Source organism: Bufo gargarizans, chromosome 1, assembly GCF_014858855.1.
Source record: "Bufo gargarizans isolate SCDJY-AF-19 chromosome 1, ASM1485885v1, whole genome shotgun sequence".
In the NCBI taxonomy this organism is placed as follows: Eukaryota; Metazoa; Chordata; class Amphibia; order Anura; family Bufonidae; genus Bufo; species Bufo gargarizans.
In genome coordinates this window covers 172,349,858-172,371,340 of record NC_058080.1, presented here as the reverse complement: position 1 = coordinate 172,371,340, position 21,483 = coordinate 172,349,858, and the positions used below count along the sequence as shown (strand labels likewise).

General features: G+C 46.0%; 1 protein-coding gene across 2 annotated transcripts in view; it reads right to left on the bottom strand.

The window, feature by feature from the left end:
* The window catches only part of MAP9 (microtubule associated protein 9), a 134,489-nt gene that overhangs the window by 28,146 nt on the left and 84,860 nt on the right, over positions 1–21,483 (bottom strand). For both annotated transcript variants that reach the window (XM_044299082.1, XM_044299143.1), the window contains one exon: positions 11,884–12,043. In XM_044299082.1, coding sequence (XP_044155017.1) covers positions 11,884–12,043 — 160 coding nt within the window. The remainder of the gene's footprint in view (positions 1–11,883; positions 12,044–21,483) is intronic.

Below are 21,483 nucleotides of genomic sequence, written 5' to 3'. Positions count from 1 at the left end.
CAGCACCTACTTCAGAGAAGGAAGACATACCATATTCCGCCCAGAAGAGGGCCATGCACAGGGCCACACCGCATCCAGCAGGACGTCCACCTAGTGAAAAGGGGACATGCACAGGGTAATCCTAACATTAAGTGAGTGTGCAATAATCCACCAAACACCGAATTTTGTGAGAGTACAACTACTTCGCCAATGAATGGGGACAAGTACAAGTCCAGCACAGCACATACAAGGACAGGTGTGAGTCCTGTGAGCGTACAAAAAGTCCACCCATGGAATGAGGGGTGGTCACGCACAAGGCCAGCACCGTATCCAATGGGAGTGCAAGCATTTCACCCATCTTAGAGGCCAGCAACGTATCTGGTGAGAGTGCAGTATGCTGCCCAGAAGGGGGAGCCATGCCCATGGCCAGTATTGCAACCAGGGAGAATGCGAGCACCCCGCCATGGATGGGGGTCAGGCACCTGGCCAGCAGCACACTGGCGAGAGAACAAACACAGTCAGTGAGAGTGTGTGTATGTTGCCTGAGGAAAGGAGACATGTCCATGGCCGGCAGCGAATCCAGTAAGAGTGCCGTACACCGCCCACGGAAGGGGGAACATGTATATGGCCGGCAGTGGATTTAGTGAGTTGCAAGCATCCCACCATGGAAGGGGGTCCTGCACGCGGCCAGCAACTTATCAGCGAGAGAACGACCCCAGTCAGTGAGGGTGTATGCATGGCGCTTGAGGGAAGAAGGCATGCCCAAGGCCGGCAGCGAATCCAATGAGAATGCAGCATACCGCCTATGGAAGGGGGTAATGCACATGGCCGGCTGCCCAGCACCATAACCAATGAAGTGCAGTATTCCGCCTAGAGGAAGGGGGTCATGCACAAGACCGGCAGCGAATCCAGTGAGTGCAGCATTCCGCCCCTGGAAGGGGGTCATGCACAAGACCGGCAGCGAATCCAGTGAGTGCAGCATTCCGCCTATGGAAGGGGGTCATGCACAAGACCGGCAGCGAATCCAGTGAGTGCAGCATTCCGCCTATGGAAGGGGGTCATGCACAAGACCGGCAGCGAATCCAGTGAGTGCAGCATTCCGCCTATGGAAGGGGGTCATGCACAAGACCGGCAGCGAATCCAGTGAGTGCAGCATTCCGCCTATGGAAGGGGGTCATGCACAAGACCGGCAGCGAATCCAGTGAGTGCAGCATTCCGCCTATGGAAAGGGGTCATGCACAAGACCGGCAGCGAATCCAGTGAGTGCAGCATTCCGCCTATGGAAGGGGGTCATGCACATGGCCGGTATCAAATCCAGTGAGAGCAGCGATTTCGCCTATGGAAAGGAATCACGCACATGGCCGGTAGTGAATCCAGTGAAAATGCAGCGGTCCCCTATGGAAGGGGGGTCGTGCACCAGACCAACACCGTATCTGGCGAGAGTGCAGAGTCCACCTATGGAAGGAGGACATGCACAAGACCGGCAACGAATCCAATGAGTGCAGCATTCCGCCTATGGAAGGGGGTTGTGCACATGGCCTGCAGCGAATCCAACGAGTGCAGCGTTCTCGTGCACATGGCCAACACCGTATTCGGTGAGAGTGCAGTATTCCACCTAAGCGGGGGGTCATGCACCAGGCAAGCCTGCATCCCGAGAGAGTGCAGTATTTCGCCTAGGAAGGGGTTGTCTGCACATGGCAGTTACCATAGCTGGAGGGCGCATGCACTTGGCCAGCGCTGCATCCCGGAGAGGGCTAAAGAAGGGAAGCATGCACCAGCCGGGGAGTGCGACACCATGCCGCTCATGGAAGGAGCACGCATACAGGCGGCGCTACTGAGACAAGGCTGCAGCGTCCTGCGCAGCGCACAAGAAATCCATTAGCTTAACCATGTTATGCATTCCCAAATAAAAAATAGCCTCACTGAGGCAGAAAGAAGTGCCACCATACAGGTGCCCAGCATAGAAGTAGAGGGGGGGGCGCGCCAGCCATATAGGCCCATCAGCCGAGCAAAACAAACAGAAGCACGGGGGCCGGTACCCGAAGGGTTAACAGCCACCAACCTGGAAGGGAGGAGGAGGCGGCGCCGCGATCCCCTGGGGGCGGGGAACCTCCAGGCGGGAAGAATTCGCGCCCGGAGAAGTTCCCGCCCCCTCCAACAGAGGCCGGAAGTTTGCGGCCTAGCAGGCCGTGAAGCCGGGGCCTAAATTTTCTGCGGCACCCGGCTGACCGGGGCCGCACAGGAAACCGGAGCGGACTGCCTGGACAAACCGGCCGCGGAAGCCCACCCCGCGGACCGGAAGTCAGGGGCCCGGGTGGAGCACCGGAATGCGGCCCAGTAGGCCGAAGCCTGGACCAAAATTTACGGCGCCCGGCCGGCCGGAAGTCGCCGACGGCCGGCCGGAATCGTTGGAGCATCGTGCTCAAGCCAATGCCGGCCGCGGGAGTCTACCCCGCAGGCCGGAACAGTCGGGGGCCGGGAGGAAGTGCGGCCCAGCTCGGAGGTGCGGCCCAGCAGGCCGGGAAGAAGCGCCGGAGGTGCGGTCGCCCAAGCAGCACTGCCGTCAGGAAAAGGCCCCCGGTCCAGAGCAGCGCATCGGTGAGGGGATGGGGGGACCCTGAGACCGGGTGCCCGTGAGGATGTGAGCACAGCGTTCCAGGAGGGACGCTGATATGTGAAGGGAGGCGATGTGGCTGCCTATTCGCAGCATTCTGCTGCTAAAATGTCCCATGAGGGCCAGAAGGGAGGGGAGGGAGCAGGGAGTGGAATGTCGCCCCGCAGCACCCCAGGGGCCAGCCTAGGTCCAGCAGTGACCGAAGGGTCCAAGTATGGGGGGTCAGGCACGCAGGAGACCAGGGTGGGGGGTGGGGGACGTAGGGCTGGAGAAGCCACTCTCTCACCATAGTCGTCTTCACCCTCGGTCCATTCCAGCAGGGTCGCCCCTTCAGCTACTGGCACCGTAGTGGCAGGACGCTGGGAGAGGGACTTGGCGTGCGGGCGACCCTTGCGCTGGCGGGATGTAGGGGAGCTGGGCTGCCCTGATCCACCTTGTCTTCTGTGGGGGAGGCAGCAGTGCGGGTGACCGGCACTGGCGCAGCTCAACCCCGGGAGAAACAGAGAGGTCTAGTGCGACTCTGTTGTCCCTGATGATCTGGAACAAAAAGAAAAGAAAAAGTAAAAATCAAAATTTAAACAAGGAGAAAACAGCCCTGCAGTAGCAGGGAGTGTCTTGCCTCCTTGGACACTAAGCAAAAACTGGCAGTCTCTCTCTCCAGGCTGAGGGTATAGCTGATGGAGGAGGGGCTTAACAGTTTTCACTTAGTGTCACGCCTCCTAGGGAGATGAGCTATACCCAAGGTCTTCTGTGTCCCCCAAGGAAATTGGGCGAGAAATATAGGTTAGTTTAAAGGGGTTCTGCAGTTTGTTTAAACTGATGATCTATCCTCTGGATAGATCATCAGCATCTGATTGTCAGGGATCCGATCCCCGGGACCCCCGCCGATCAGCTGTTTGAGAAGGCAGCGGCGCTCCAGGAGTGCCTTCTCACTGTTTACTGCACGCCCAGGCCATTGATACTAGTCGTGACGTCACTGGGCCTGCGGTAAACAGTGAGAGCGCCGCTGCCTTCACAAACAGCTGATCGGTCAGACCCCCGACGATCAGAAGCTGATGATCTATCCAGAGGATAGATCATCAGTTTAAACAAAGTGCAGAACCCCTTTAAGGTGCTCAAGCTGTTGTCCTATATTATCAAGTAAGTGAACATAATTTTTATTATACAATTGGTGTGGATCAGAAGTAATCTGAATCCTAAATATTTTATAATATAAAATAAGGCCAGCTAAATGGACAGTTGGATTTAAAGGGAACCTGTCACCTGGATTTTGTGTATAGAGCTGAGGACATGGGTTGCTAGATCACCGCTAGCACATCCGCAATACCCAGTCCCCATAGCTCTGTGTGCTTTTATTGTGTAAAGAAAACGATTTGATACATATGCAAATTAACCTGAGATGAGTCCTGTATGTGAGATGAGTCAGGGACAGGACTCATCTCAGGCTAATTTGCATATGTATCAAATAGTTTTTTTGACACAATAAAAGCACACAGAGCTATGGGGACTGGGTATTGCGGATGTGCTAGCGGCCATCTAGCAACCCATGTCCTCAGCTCTATACACAAAATCCCGGTGACAGGTTCCCTTTAAGCATCTGAACAATGAGTTTTGAAACCAAGACATCAAGTGCCTCTGACTTATTACGATTAACTCTTACTCGCATCACGATGTAGCTGTACATCATTGATGCACTGTAATTGCATGAAGCAGTCACTTGAGCTGAGCCCACTCCATATGTGGCGGGGCTTGACAGGCAGCCAGTAAAAATTCCATACAGGAAATCCCATAAAAGAAAAAGTTAAAATAAAATAAAAACACAAACTTATTAAAAATTCAAATCACCCCCTTTCCTTATTTAACATATAAAAAAGAAACAATTTGTACTGCCATGTTCGAAAATGTCCAAACTATTAAAACATAAAATATTTATCATGCAAGATGAATAATGTGACAAAAAATAAAAGTTATCAAAATTTTATATATACCCCCAAATGGTACCAATAAAAACTACAGCTTGCCCCGCTAAAAACAAGATCTAGACGGAGATATATAAAAGTTATGAATATGGTGATGCAAAAATAAAAATGGTATTGCTGCAATTATACCTGCAGAATAAGTAGAGCAGTGTAGTGTGTAGTGAGGCCCACCCCTCAACCCCCCAGGCAGCTCTGTAAGTGGTGGCATCCAGTCCTGCTGATATTCTAGGACAGGTTGCTTGCGGACATTTTAAATCATTCCTGGAGAACCCCTTTAGGAGGGAAATCGGTCTATAATTACTGCAAAGCTCTCTATCTATGTCCTTTTTTTCCCCTCCGAATAACCGTGATATACGGTTATAAAGACTGGTTGGGTCATTTTTCACCACTTAAAAGTGAATTCTACACAGCTGGGAAATGTGAGACTAATACAGACGTGGACAAAATTGTTGGTACCCTTTGGTCAATGAAAGAAAAAGTCACAATGGTCACAGAAATAACTTTAATCTGACAAAAGTAATAATAAATTAAAATTCTATAAATGTTAACCAATGAAAGTCAGACATTGTTTTTCAACCATGCTTCAACAGAATTATGTAAAAAAATAAACTCATGAAACAGGCATGGACAAAAATGATGGTACCCCTAGAAAACACAGAACATAATGTGACCAAAGGGACATGTTAATTCAAGGTGTGTCCACTAATTAGCATCACAGGTGTCTACAACCTTGTAATCAGCCATTGGGCCTATATATATGGCTCCAGGTAATCACTGTGTTGTTTGGTGATATGGTGTGTACCACACTCGACATGGACCAGAGGAAGCAAAGGAAAGAGCTGTCTCAAGAGATCAGAAAGAAAATTATAGACAAGCATGTTAAAGGTAAAGGCTATAAGACCATCTCCAAGCAACTAGATGTTCCTGTGAGTACAGTTGCACATATTATTCATAAGTTTAAGATCCATGGGACTGTAGCCAACCTCCCTGGACGTGGCCGCAGGAGGAAAATTGATGACAAATCTAAGAGACGGATAATCCGAATGGTAACAAAAGAGCCTAGAAAGACTTCTAAAGAGATTCAAGGTGAACTTCATGCTCAAGGAACATCAGTGTCAGATCGCACCATCCGTCGTTGTTTGAGCCAAAGTGGACTACATGGGAGACGACCAAGGAGGACACCATTGTTGAAAACGAATCATAAAAAAGCAAGACTGGAATATGCCAAACTACATGTTGACAAGCCACAAAGCTTCTGGGAGAATGTCCTGTGGACAGATGAGACAAAAATCGAAGTTTTTGCCAAGGCACATCAGCTGTATGTTCACAGACGAAAAAATGAAGCATATCAAGAAAAGAACACTGTCCCTACTGTGAAACATGGAGGAGGCTCTGTTATGTTCTGGGGCTGCTTTGCTGCGTCTGGCACAGGGTGTCTTGAATCTGTGCAGGGTACAATGAAATCTCAAGACTATCAAGGAATTCTAGAGAGAAATGTACTAGCCAGTGTCAGAAAGCTTGGTCTCAGTCGCAGGTCATGGGTCTTGCAACAGGACAATGACCCAAAACACACCGCTAAAAACACCCAAGAATGGCTAAGAGGAAAAAATTGGACTATTCTAAAGTGGCCTTCTATGAGCCCTGACCTCAATCCTATTGAGCATCTTTGGAAGGAGCTGAAACATGCAGTCTGGAAAAGGCACCCTTCAAACCGGACACAACTGGAGCAGTTTGCTCATGAGGAGTGGGCCAAAATACCTGCTGAGAGGTGCAGATGTCTCATTGACAGTTACAGGAAGCGTTTGATTGCAGTGATTGCCTCAAAAGGTTGCGCAACAAAATATTAAGTTAGGGGTACCATCATTTTTGTCCATGCCTGTTTCATGAGTTTATTTTTTTACATAATTCTGTTGAAGCATGGTTGAAAAACAATGTCTGACTTTCATTGGTTAACATTTATAGAATTTTAATTTATTATTACTTTTGTCAGATTAAAGTTATTTCTGTGACCATTGTGACTTTTTCTTTCATTGACCAAAGGGTACCAACAATTTTGTCCACGTCTGTATATAACTAATATTTTTCCATAATAAATAATAGGAAAGCCAATCGGACACTGACTTTTTCCATTAGCAACAGACAAAAGCATGTCTAGGATCTCTGACAGAGTAAAAGGGGATATCAATTTATCCTGTGCCTCTAAGGGGAGGTTCAGACTGAGGATTTTGGGCGAGGGTTTCAGTGTCAAAAACCGGGCCGAATCTGTGCGTAGACCGGCTCTCATTATTTTCAACAGGAGGCTGCGTCACGGTTCAAGCGGCCAAGGCTTTTTGCCACATGGTTTTCAAGACCAGACCAAGAATGCACAGGTCCATTCTTGGCGAGGTTACTGCACGAACCCCTCGCAATACCGCAGAGGGAGACTGTTTGTGGTTTAACTCCATTTCATGGAGCCAAATCTGGAGCGGGTCCACATAAAAAGCCATGGGAGAAACCACATCACAGTGCAGCAGGTTCTTCTATAGGACACTGTGAGACTTTTGTCGTGGAAAAAATCCTTTTTACATGTTCTAGATACTTTTCAGAGATAAAAAGATAATTTACTCTAGGATACGATTGGTGAGAGGGTGAGAAAAAGGTAAACTCCACATATCAACCAAATGCCATGTGGAGGGGAGAGATCTTAATCTATTTGGTGCTGAATGGCAAAGAGAATCAATCCGCTTAGATGTGTTTAAGATAAGATTGAGGGCTATGTTTAAATTGCTTTCCTGTGTTACTATCCCCTCAGCAAAAGGCACACGTTTGTCTAAAACTGAGAAAAGCCAAGTACATTGAGAAGTGTTAAGGGAGTATAATTTAACAAATTTCACTGGTGCGTTACCTACAGACCTTTTAAAAATAGATACAGTAATAACCTCTGGGTCAGATAGGGAGGGAATGAACTGAAAGGCAATGGTAACACCCCCATTCTTCTGCTTATATGAGAGGTAAAAAATCTCTGATTCCTGTTTGTTGGGTAGTGAAAACACAGACATTAAAGAAGGTAATTTGAAGTGTAACAATAAGTCATGGGTATTACCATCTGAACATTTGGGACAAATCACTAGGCTATGCCACAAATGTCAGATAGGTGTGGGTCACACCTCTGGGACCCATTCCTATCGCGAGAATATGGCCTCCAAAGTAAAGGAGAGTACTCCACGCATGCATGGGGTGCAATCCATTCACTGCTATGAGACTTCCAAAAACAGTTGAGTGACCGTGCAAGTACGGCCATCTCGCCATTCTCCGCAATGTGACTGATGGAAATACCTGAGCCTGTGCTCAGCTATTTTTGTAACTTCCACAGTGGTGAACAGAGGTTGGCCATGCTGCTCTATCTTCTCTTTGGAGGTCCCGTTCTCGAGATAAGAGCAGGTCCCATAGGTGGGACTCAGAACTATCTGACGTGTGGCATATCCTAGCGATATACCACAAATGTTTAGCTTGGAAGACCCCTCTAAGAGAAACTGCTATAGGGCTGTTCCAACAAATAAAAACACAATATAGAAAATGATTTAAAAAGATCAATTTCTTTCTTATCAATTCTCAAATTAAAGTGGCCATAGGGGGGCACAGATGAGAAAGGGAAAAAAAAGGAAGGGAAAAGGGAATAGGAAATGACAAAAGTATAGAATGATATCACAGCCCCAGCCTAATTACAGTAAACTATGGGGGCAGAGGAACAATAAAAAGTGTGTACAAAGAAAACAATGACCTTTAGATTCTGCAGAGCCAGTACAGATAGGTTCAAAAGTCCAAGTCCTGAGTAGGTTGGAGGGTAATGCCTGATGACTTCCTAGGAGTTCGTTTCATATTTGTCTCCTTGGCTCTCAATGATTTATAGTCATGGGGACTCTCCTAAGGAGATCTCGGGGGAAGCACAGAGTGAGTTGTTTCCCCCATGAGAAAAGATAAATCCAACTGGAAAGAGCACTTTGTAGGGAGTGTTGGGAGCTGCTACTAACCACCCTGTCAATGATTTAGGAGCTTGCCTCTTTAGCAAAGTAGAAGGCACCAGATCTTAAAAAAAAGATGTGAGTGCCCTCAAATTTAAACTGGGTTTGTTCTTGGCTCTTTGGGAGTAAGGGTTCTTTTGTTCGTAAGTGAATAAGATGACATTAGGGTCCATTCACACGTCCGCAAAATGGATCCACATCTGTTCCGCAATTTTGAGGAACAGGTGCAGACCTATTCATTTTTAATGGGGCGGAAGTTGCTGTCCACATCCGCATTTGCGGATCCGCACTTCTGTTCCGCAGAAAAAAGAACATGTCCTATTCTTAGGCATTTTCTATGAGAGTGCCGGCGATGTGCGGTCCACAACCCTTAAGGAGAGATTTACCAAAAACAGTGCAAAGGAATACTGGCTTAGTTACCCAAAGAAACCAATAAGATTCCACCTTTCATTTTTCAGAGTTCCAACCGATCTGATTAGTTGCTGTGGACTACTAAGTCCCCCCCCCCCCCCCAAAAGTCTCCCCCATTATGTCTCTAGTTCGGTTGTCAGGCTAAGGCTTGAGTTATAAGTCCAAGATTCAAATAGAAAAAGAGGCTTCAGCACCAAGCATGGACGTAAAAGAAATTCCCAATCTTTCTTCAGCAATATTCCATATGTACAGCAATCAGTGGCACAGGCTCCCGCTTAATCCCAGGCAATCAACGCGTTTCGAACACAAGTGTTCTTAGTCATGATCTAGGTGTCTTACATGTCTGCGCTTATTCAGCAATCAAAGGGTTATAGCCGGCATGGAGTTAATTAGTAGCGCTGCCTCGTAGTGTTTCTCTTATTTCTTGCTGCATGGAAGAATCCTTTTCGAGCGATCATCTTAGTATTCTTTCCCCCTACAAAATCTCGGATCTTAGTGACATTGTATTCTCTTTGAGAATACTAAGATGATCGCTCGAAAAGGATTCTTCCATGCAGCAAGAAATAAGAGAAACACTACGAGGCAGCGCTACTAATTAACTCCATGCCGGCTATAACCCTTTGATTGCTGAATAAGCGCAGACTAGGACATGAATTCACACCAGGCGATTGCCAGGTGTATATGGGAACACAACTCGTCTAGAACCATGGCTACCCTGATATGGTTCAACTGAATTGATACAAACAGCCATACAACGGAATATGAGCATATATATATTGCCAATCTTACAGGGTTTCATCGGGTTGTATTAGTGTACTTCCTGGCATTTTTTATTTTTACATTTATTTTTACATTTTTTTTGCATTCCGTCTCATTATATACCTTATATTTATATCTTTGCCTCCTTATATCTTATATTTGCTAGCGATATCTATTTATATATTTGTATACGTTCATTCATTTGTCTTAAACCTGCCTTGTGGACAGTGACATATTTGTTCCACCACTCTTGGGCTAATATCCCTGGTGCATTTTGATAGGTAAAACCACATGATTTTAGATTGTTTAATTGTTTAGTATGCTTAAAGTAAACTTATATGTTTTATGTCACGGGAGAAATGTTTGTACAGGTGCCTTGCATGGTTCTGATTGTCTTTGCGTCCAACCCACCTCTCCAGGACTCCTCCTGGGGGCGGAATAGCGGGAACTGGACCCTATTTCAGTGATCACCATGTAAGACACCTAGATCATGACTAAGAACACTTGTGTTCGAAACGCGTTGATTGCCTTGGATTAAGCGGGAGCCTGTGCCACTGATTGCTGTACATATGGAATATTGCTGAAGAAAGATTGGGAATTTCTTTTACGTCCATGCTTGGTGCTGAAGCCTCTTTTTCTATTTGAATCTACTACACGGACTGACTTGGGTCCGCCTCGTGCACAGCTACATTGGACATCTGAGGTGAGCTGGCTTTTCTTCCTTTGCTTATAAGTCCAAGGCAGTGTTTGGGCCCAGCAAGTTCCTAAAAAATTTTTTCAGGGTAGCTAGTATGGGTTCTGGTTCTCCTGATCTTCCAGAATTGTGTAAAGTAAGAAAGATCTGCTCCTGGCACCCAGAGAAAGCTTTAATGGTGTTTGATATCAAGAAGTTCTTCAATCACGGGGTCCATCGCTTGCTCTATTACTTTTTAAGGAAGAAGCGAGAAATAGACAGGTCTCCAAATGAAGAGGACTCATCACATCACTAAGAATATCAATACCCATAACCACAGGGCCAGCAGAGGATCAGTTAAAAGTATGGTCCGGGGTAGAATGGTTGTTCTTTTTCATGGAATTATCTGTTACCTTGAATTCTAGACAAATTTTGAGGCCCATAGGTTGCTTGTCCCTGTACAGTGGAGTTGTAAATGCAGCTCTCACCTCCGCTCCTCATTAACCCTAACCCTGGGTTCACACCTGAGCGTTCTGAAAGGAGCGCTCTGTATGCGCGATTGTACCGGCGTTTACAATCGCGCATACAGAGACAAGCAAACGCCCATTGTCACGCGTTCCCGAATATCTATGTACGGGAATGCGCGACAAAACGCCCCAAAAAAGCTCAAGAACTTAGGGTAAGTTCAGACCTGAGCGTTTTACAGCGCGTTCCTACGCGCTGTAAAATGATTAACACGGAGAAACCAATGATTCCCTATGGGAATGGTTCTCACCTGGGCGTTTTACAGCGCTTACGATCGTGCTGTAAAACGCCCGACGCTCAAACAAGTGCTTGAGCTTTTTTTGGGGCGTTTGTCGCGCGTTCCCGCACATAGATATTCGGGAACGCGCGACAATGTGTGCACGCCTATCTCTGTATGCGCGATTGTAAACGCCCGTACAATCGCGCATACAGAGCGCTCGTTTCAGAACGCTCAGGTCTGAACCCCCTGTAAAGGGAATGAATGCAACAGTTTGTCCCTGACAACTGCCTAAGAAAGTCGGCCTGTGTAAAGGGACATTTACTGATAGAGCATCTTTTATCCAAACTGTCTATCTCTATGATGAAAGTTGAGCATGTCATGTGCTATGGTAATTGAGCGCATTTAGGTTTTCCCATTGAACAAATGGCTTTTACTGAAAAGTACATGTATGCTCCAATTATAGGCAACATCTATACGTTACCTACCGAATGCCACATAAATAATGAAACAGAATTTTAAAACATCTGAATTTACAAGAAAGAACAGACTTAAAAAAAAAAAAAAAAAAAAAAAAGAATACCCTGCTTAGGAAGATAAAAGAAATTGATTGAAATTTTGTTTGCGGAGACTGTGAAGAACAGAGCTATTGAGTGGCCTAATTAGGTTCTCTCTGAACATCAGTGGAATGTTCCAGTTAGATAAATACCTTCTAAAATGGTTACCTGATAAACAGTAGCACGCAGTATATCAGCCGCGTCTACATCACCACTGTCCTTATTAACAGATGTGTCCAGTATTGTTAGTGTTCCCAAATAGCGGGACTTAGCAGAGACTTGCGCGTGGAGTTTAGGAGACTTCTTGGTATGTGGGGCAGAAAAAGATCTGTAAATGAGAATAACAAACTTAACAACTAGATCTTAATAACACTAGGGCACTTTTGCAAATGCTCACCGCCACAAAAAAATGTATAAAAAATGAATAAAAATGTTTTATTCTGGAAGGGCATACTTATCGCATACTTTCAGGTTAAATTGTAACTTCAAAAATGCGTCTTATGGTCAGTGTGACAGGGCTCCGGAGAGTCACTTAGGGCAGGTTCACATCATCATTTATTTTTCCATTCTTCAAATTCGTTAGAAGAATAAACAAAAAACGGATCCTGCATTTTAAGCATTAGTTATGGTCAGTTATGCACATATTGCATTTGTTTTAGACATTTCTGTCTCAGATACATTATTTTAGACGGAAAAAAGTCCTACATGCAGGACTTATTTTTTCATCTAAAATATTGGATCTTAGATAGAAATGGTTAAAATGGATGCCAAATATGCATAATAGATGCTTAAAATCCAAAACCCGATTTTTTTTTCTGTTCTTCTGATGGATCAGAACAGAAAAATAAATGGTGATGTGAACCTGCCATTACCTGGACAGCAGCATAGGAGGAGTCCACCACTGTTCTTGGACGCAGCTGAAATCACCTGTTAAGTGCACTGTTTGACCGTGCTACTTCGCTGTCATGTTGTAAGCAGTGATGGCCAGTTCGCAGTGTTCGCGCGCAAACACATGCAAGCTGCCATCCTAACTCACAAGTCCGGCGAGGCACAGGTAAGCCCTTACCTGTGCCACGAGCAGGTCTGAAACAAATGCGGTCAGCGGGAGCAGGCAGTTCCGAGAACAGCCCGATGAAGGCCCCCGGCGGCTGTTCTCGGAAATGCCTGATCCCGGTGACCGCATTTGTTTCAGACCGGCTCGCGGCACAGTCACAGGTAAGGACTTACCTGTGCCTTGCCGGACTTGTGAGTTAGGATGGCAGCTCGCATGTGTTTGCGGGCGAACACTGCAAACTGGCCATCACTGGTTGTAAATAAAGCTCAATTCACATGTGCAGAAGACTCCATTTGGAGCCTATGTCGCAGATTCTGTCAGACTGCAAGCAGCATAATTTTTCCTATCAAATCAATGGACACCATAATGGAACCTGATGTACTACATCTCAAGCCAAGTAGCACTGGTGGTACGTGTTGTACATCAAAAGCAACAAAAACGATGACACAAGTGTGAACATAACCTTGAAGTGCCATACAGGAAAGTGACATTTTGAGGTTATGGAGGTCTCTATATTTCTGTCTACAAGATGAATATTCACTTTCGGGTAAGCAATTTAACCCTTAGTGACTAGCCTGTTTAGGGCCTTACTGATCAAGCGTTTTTCATCCTTTTTTCATTGTTGCGTTCCAAGAGCTATAACTTTCTTATTTTTCAGTCTATATAGTGTTATGAAGCCTTGTTTTTTGCGGGACAAGTTGTAGTTTTTAATGGCGTACACATAAATTTCTGATTAGCTTTTATTAACTCTTTCTGGGAGGGAGATGGGATAAAAAGCAATACAGCCACTGCGTTTTTACGTTATAAATTTTACGGCGTTCATTTTTCAGTGTAAATAACATAATATCTCTATTTTCTGCGTCAGTACGATTACAGTGATACCAAATACATATAGTTTTTTTTTACATTTTACTACTTTTTTGCAATAAACCCCTTTTTAAAAAAAGAAAAAAATGTTTTTTGCATTGCCGCTTCCCAAGACCTACGGTATAACTTTTTTATTTTTCTTTATATGGAGTTGTGTGAGGGCTTGCTTTTTGCAGGACAAATTGTATTTTTCATTGGTATCATTTTGGAGTAAATGGCGCTTTTGATCACTTGTTATTATGTTTTTTTCGGTGGCAATATAGAATAAATTATCAATTATGTCATTTTTTTATGGCGTTCACTGTAGGGGATAATTTACATGATGAAAGTGTATTTTCAATGGGGAAAAAAAGCGTAAATTTTTTTATGGGATTTTTTTAAATTGAATAAATGAGGTTTTTTTAAACTTTTTTTTACCACTTAATAGTCCTACAAGGGGACTATAACAGACATGTGACGGTATCATCCGTGTCACCGCCTAGTATTCCCTTCTTCCCTTCAAATAGCACAGCCAAATCCACAGAGCAAATAAGTCCATACATGAGCCAAAGCTGAATGCTGGAACAAGACTTTACTGGAAGCAACACAGGCATTCAGAACTACACTTTCTTTTATGCCCTGCCCCCATGCAAGGGAGACACCCACAACAAATATACATTAACCCATAACACAAAGGTACAACCCACATAGAATCCTCCCCTCTGCCTGTGATATAATTATGGCACACAATGGTTAACATAATTATCACAGGCAGGAACATACACAATGTCTTCTGTCCTGGAGACAACCGAGGTGTAATTCAATTATCTCTCAGGAGGGAAATCGCCAATACACACGGGGAGACAATGGGACAGACATCACTACTTAAATATACAATATCCCACCCTTTATAGTACACATAGACATTTAACATCCCCAAATGGCACGAATTAGACCAGGGCTTCAAAAGTTTGTAAAAGTCTCTTTGGCCTGGCTGTACTCATGGTCTTTTGTCCTGGAGAGCATTGAGAAGTGATCCACTTATCTTCCAAGGACAGATGCAAGACTCCATTAGCCACATGGTAGCAAAAGACAGCAAAATACATAAACTTATATAACTATGCAGCTATTACATAAAACAGGTACATTCAACATGGGACCGTAATCACATGGTAAGAGGCTGGCAAGTAGTCCTCTCCAAGTACTCGTGGCAAACTCAAGACGTGTCACAAGACAGTATTTTGATTGCATTTAAAATGCAATGCACTATCCCTGAAGTGCACTATCCTTATATTTTAATGTCAGTGCTATTCTGACATTGACCAGCAGGCTGCGCCAGAGAGGCGCAGCCTGCTGGAAACTAATCAAAGCAGGCTTGGGACCTTCATAGACTCTAGCCAGCAGTCACATACATCGGCACCCCGCGATCGCATTTGCGGGGTGCCGATGGGAGACAGAGAGAGTCAGCTCCATCTGTAAGCACTTTACATGCGGCGGACCCACTGCCTGCAGCATGTAAAGTGTTAAATAGCCCGGATCGGCGATCATGTGAGGGCCGCGGCCCGCTGCATGGGGGACATGTGCAGCGCTTAGACTGGGCCGTAAAAAAAGCGGTGGCCCAGCCTAAGGCCCCATAGTGACCGCTGTAAAAACACGTATGGGTGGTGACTGAGGGGTTAAAGGTTTTGCCTACCTTGAGCTACATTCACATCAACATTGTAGAAATCCGGCAGGCTGTTTCAGCAGAGGATGTATGCCAAAAAGAGGCCAGATCCTAGTCAAATCCCTTTATGGTCAATGAGGAGGTTCCCGGCATTATCCTGCTATGCCTGATATGGTGAAATCAGACAGGCTGTTCCTCTGCCAGAACTGCCTGCCAGCCTTCTAAACACTGATGTGAAAGTAGCCCCATCTCATGTGACCTAACAGGGCATCTTGAACTACTTATGGTGGATAAGGGTTCACTGATCTGAGTGTCGGTGCCCACAGTCTCGGATGTAGTGTCTCTTTCTAGAAGCCAAACATTTGCCTTGAGGTTCCGTTGTGGATAACAGGTAATTGTGGGGCACCCAGCAGTCAGATTAATCTGAAATGGGGAGGACTACTTGAATGTTGGTTAAGGAAAAAGTCACAATCATGACACATATGAAAGACTTGTATTTGAATGGAACTGAAGGACTATATTCTATAATCCTATTAAATGTTTCCCATGATGCATAGCAATTTCAATCATCTCATGGTGTAAAAGCTGTTATTAATATAGGAAAGAATCAAAATAAAAAATAACAGCAAATTCCTGATGTTCACTATATACCACTTACATAATGCATATTTATTATCTATTCACTTAAATGTAGCTGATAAAACCTTCAGCACGCAAAACTGCAACTAATGAATATTTGATGCTGTGAGTGCAAGGAGACTGCTTTCATATATATTTCATTGCGTTCACATCTTATAGGAATTGAGGTTGACGTGTACATTTATTTTACAGTTTGTTAAGTTATTGTAACCATTTCAGTACTTAACATTATTCTGTACAAGGAAAAGTCTTAAATGGGTTTTCAGGGACTACTATAGTTTTTAACAGTTATGTTCATGCACATCTTCACCAGGCTTTTTTGTTTTTTATATTTGGACTCGCCTGACCTGGTTTCTTCATGTAAACAAATCATTCTGGTTTCTTACATCCTGTATGTAACACTTCCTGTTGCTGAATCCAACCAAACCCATGATGCACTTCTCCTATATCAGTCACAGCTCCTGCACTGCCCCTAACAACGTTAAGCTAGTTTATAGCTCCTCCCACCCAGCTACAGAGACACTCCCCTATCACTGCCCCTAACACCCAGCTAGTTTATAGCTCCTCCCACCCAGGTAGTTACATAGACACTCCCCTATCACTGCCCCTAACAACGCTCAGCCCATGGACATAATATCATAGGTAGGGCTGCAGCTAACGATTATTTGAATAATCGATTAGTTGCCGATTAATTTCTACGATTAATCGATTAATCGGGAAAAACGACAAAATTACAAAACAGAGAGGTTTATATGATCTTACTTGAAAAATTATGTTCAAAGGCCATATTAAAACAAATTGTGGACGACACTATTATGGGGGATCTGTGGACGACACTATTATGGGGGATCTGTGGACGACACTATTATGGGGGATCTGTGGACGACACTATTATGGGGGATCTGTGGACGACACTATTATGGGGGATCTGTGGACGGCGCAGTTATGGAGAGGGGGATCTGTGGACGGCGTAGTTATGGAGAGGGGGATCTGTGGGCGGCGTAGTTATGGAGAGGGGGATCTGTGGGTGGCGTAGTTATGGAGAGGGGGATCTGTGGGTGGCGTAGTTATGGAGAGGGGGATCTGTGGGTGGCGTAGTTATGGAGAGGGGGATCTGTGGGTGGCGTAGTTATGGAGAGGGGGATCTGTGGGTGGCGTAGTTATGGAGAGGGGGATCTGTGGGTGGCGTAGTTATGGAGAGGGGGATCTGTGGGTGGCGTAGTTATGGAGAGGGGGATCTGTGGGTGGCGCAGTTATGGAGAGGGGGATCTGTGGGTGGCGCAGTTATGGAGAGGGGGATCTGTGGGTGGCGCAGTTATGGAGAGGGGGATCTGTGGGTGGTGCAGTTTTGGAGAGGGGGATCTGTTGGTGGCGCTGTTATGGAGAGGGGGATCTGTGGATGGCGCTGTTATGGAGAGGGGGATCTGTGGGTGGTGCAGTTATGGAGAGGGGGATCTGTTGGTGGCGCAGTTATGGAGAGGGGGATCTGTGGATGGCGCTGCTATGGAGAGGGGGATCTGTGGGTGGCGCAGTTATGGAGAGGGGGATATGTGCACTGTTATGGGCATAACAGTGCACAGATCCCTTTCCTCATAACAGTGCACAGATCCCCCTTCCCATAGCAGTGCCATACACAGACCCCCCCCCCTCCTCCCCATAGCAGTGCTATACACAGACCCCCCTCCCCATAGCAGTGCCATAGACAGATCCTCCCCCCTCCCCATAGCAGTGCTATACACAGACCCCCCTTCCCATAGCAGTGCCATAGACAGATCCTCCCCCCCTCCCCATAACAGCCCCGGCCCCGATGCTTGCATCTTTATTTTACCTTTTTACAATGACGCTCCTGTAACAGCCAGGCAGAGCGGACGGCGGCGTAACGTCACTCAATCACGTGACGCACCTGCTCCGCCCACTTCATGAATGAAGGAGGCGGAGCAGGCGTGTCACGTGAGTGAGTGACGTTACGCCGCCGTCCGCTCTGCCTGGCTGTTACAGGAGCGTCATTGTAAAAAGGTAAAATAAAGATGCAGCGACCGCCCGCCCGCCCGAATAGCAACGAATCGGCGATTATTTGATAACTGGATTCGTCGACAACGAATCCAGTTATCGAATATAATCGATTACATCGATTAATCGTTGCAGCCCTAATCATAGGAAATTAAAAAAGAGTTGTACGGACAGCCCACAACAAAGTTAGCAATAAAGATAAAAGAAATACATTACAAAATTCCAGCTACCTTTGTAAATGACTTTTATAAAGGGGTTATCCAAGACTTTTATACCGATGACCTATCCTCTGCTTACGGACCCATTCACTTCAATAGGGCTGCAAAATATACTTGCTGTCCGCATCCGCATATGCATTCCGTGGCCCCGCAGAAAAAACAGAACATATCCTATTCTTGTCCATATCACAGACAAGGATAGGACTGCTCTATTAAAGGGGTATTCTCATCTTGCTTATTCAGCCTTCCCTGCAGTCACTCTGCTGTTCACTTCCTGCTTTTCTGCAGATAAGGCTGGGCGGGCTTAGGCAGCTAGAGTGAAGGCCGGTCACACCTCCTTATGACAACACACTGAGAGCTGAGTCCTGCGTGCTAGTTCATGTGAAGAGAATGAGTCATCAGTCTGGCAGCCTGCAGTGTCTTAGGCCCCCCTTCCTGCTAGGGAATCATCAGAGAGCTGTGCTAAGTGAGCTCAGTGTACAGCAACATGTTCTGTCCTGCAGTCTAAGGGTCCGCATTCGTTCCGCAATTTTCAGACCCATTCACTTTCAATGGGGCTGGAACGGATTTGAATCCGCGTTTCTGGGATCAGCATCTGTTTTTTCGGGATCCGTTTTTTCGGGATCCGCTATTCCGTTCCTGTAAAAAAAATAGAACATGTCCTATTCTTGTCCGCAATTGCGGACCAGAAAAGGCATTTTCTATTAGTGTCCATTCACACATCCGTAAGTGTTTTGCGGATCCGTAAATTGCAGATGCACAAAACACGGACACCTGCAATGTGCGATCCGCAATTTGCGGACCGCACATCACAGACACTATAATAGAAAATGCCTTTTCTGGTCCGCAATTGCGGACAAGAATAGGACATGTTATATTTTTTTCAGTAACGGAATTGCGGATCCCGAAAAAACGGATCCCGAAGAAACTGATGCGGATCCCAGAAATGCGGATTCGCATCCGTTCCAGCCCCATTGAAAGTGAATGGGTCTGCAAATTGTGGAATTGTCTTCCTCTCTACTACCAGCACTGAGTTTGAATCACTTCAAATACAGCTCTCCTATATCTGTCTTCTCTAAACCGCTTCTTATACAGCTCTGCTACATCTGTCTTCCTCTCTACTACCAGCACTGAGTTTGAATCACTTCAAATGCAGCTCTGCTACAGCTGTCTTTATCTCCACAACCAGCACTGAGTTTGAATCACTTCAAATACAGCTCTGCTACATCTGTCTTCATCTCTACAACCAGCACTGAGTTTGAATCACTTCAAATACAGCTCTGCTACATCTGTCTTCATCTCTACTACCAGCACTGAGTTTGAATCACTTCAAATACAGCTCTGCTACATCTGTCTTCATCTCTACTACCAGCACTGAGTTTGAATCACTTCAAATACAGTTCTGCTACATCTGTCGTCTCTGAACCGCTTCTTATACAGCTCTGCTACATCTGTCTTCCTCTCTACAACCAGCACTGAGTTTGAATCACTTCAAATACAGCTCTGCTACATCTGTCGTCTCTGAACCGCTTCTTATACAGCTCTGCTACATCTGTCTTCCTCTCTACAACCAGCACTGAGTTTGAATCACTTCAAATACAGCCCTGCTACATCTGTCTTCATCTCTACTAACAGCACTGAGTTTTAATCACTTCAATCACAGCTCTGCTACATCTGTCTTCCTCTCTACAACCAGCACTGAGTTTGAATCACTTCAAATACAGCTCTGCTACATCTGTCTTCATCTCTACTACCAGCACTGAGTTTGAATCACTTCAAATACAGCCCTGCTACATCTGTCTTCATCTTTACAACCAGCACTGAGTTTGAATCACTTCAAATACAGCTCTGATACATCTGTCTTCATCTCTACAACCAGCATTGAGTTTGAATCACTTCAAATACAGCTCTGCTATATCTGTCTTTTCTGAACTCCTTCTGGGGTGCTAAAATGTGTGGTATTGTAGGGGGGCCCTGCTGTGTGAGATTGTATGAAGGGGTGGTGTCTTGTGGAATTATACTGAAGGGGGGGGGGGGGAGTTGTGTGTGGGATTGTATGCTGAGATTTAGGCCTCATGCACACAGCTGTTGTTTTGGTCCACATCCGAGCTGCGGATGCGACCCATTCACTTCAATGATGCCACAAAAGATGAGGACAGCACTCCACTTTGTGGACAAGAATATGCATTTATATTGCGGGTGCCCCTTCCGTTCCGCAAATTGGGAAAGGCAACACGGGCGGCTTCCGTTTTTTGCGGATCCGCGGTTTGCGGACTGCAAAAAACGGCACAGTCGTGTGCATGAGGCCTTAGGGTCCATTCACACGTCCGCAATTTGTTCCGCGTCTTGCGGAACAAAATTGCGGACCCATTCATTTCTATGGGGCAGGATGTGCTGCCCGGACATGGAATTTCCATGTCCGCAATTCCGTTCCCGAAAAAAATAGATCATGTCCTATTCTTGTCCGCAATTGTGGACAAGAACAGGCATATTCTATTAGTGCCGGCAATGTGCAGTCCGCAAAATGCGGAACGCACGTTGCCACTGTCCGCGTTTTGCGGATCCGTAAAACACGTTGCGGATGTGTAAATGGACCCTTATTTGCATATTAATAAAATGCTGGATTTCTGTGCATCCAATCTGTGTAGTTAGTTTACTATGGGTAAGGGTGCATACACAGCAGCCTCCCCCCAGTATATCATCTCACACAGCAGCCCCCCCCAGTATATAATCTCACACAGCAGCCCCCCCGTATATAATCTGACACAGCAGCCCCCCCAGTATATAATCTCACACAGCAGCCGCCCCCAGTATATCATCTCACACAGCAGCCCCCCCAGTATATCATCTCACACAGCAGCCCCCCCAGTATATCATCTCACACAGCAGCCCCCCAGTATATAATCTCACACAGCAGCCCCCCCAGTATATAATCTCACACAGCCCCCTCCCCCCAGCATACAGTCCCACACAGAATCCCCCCCAATACATACAATTCTCAGCCCCTCCCCAGTAGTTACATCCACTCTCCCCTCTCAGTGCTGCAGAGTGACCTTCCTACTGTGTAAACATTCGGCCGGTGCCTGTGATAACAGAGCGCTCCGGCTGCCAACCCACGTGACCTAGGTCCTTACAGAGTCTCTGAAGTCTGCCCTGCAAACAGAGCATGCGCGGCTCTGTACGAGGATGTGCTCGTTCATGAATGAATTGAGAGGCCGGCCACTGAATGGATATGGTTCATCTGCGCAGGCGCGGCCCATGGAATCGTCGGGCAGCTGTGGCCGTAACTATGGGAGACCAGGACAACAGTGAATTTGATCAAGAAGGGTGGGCATTTG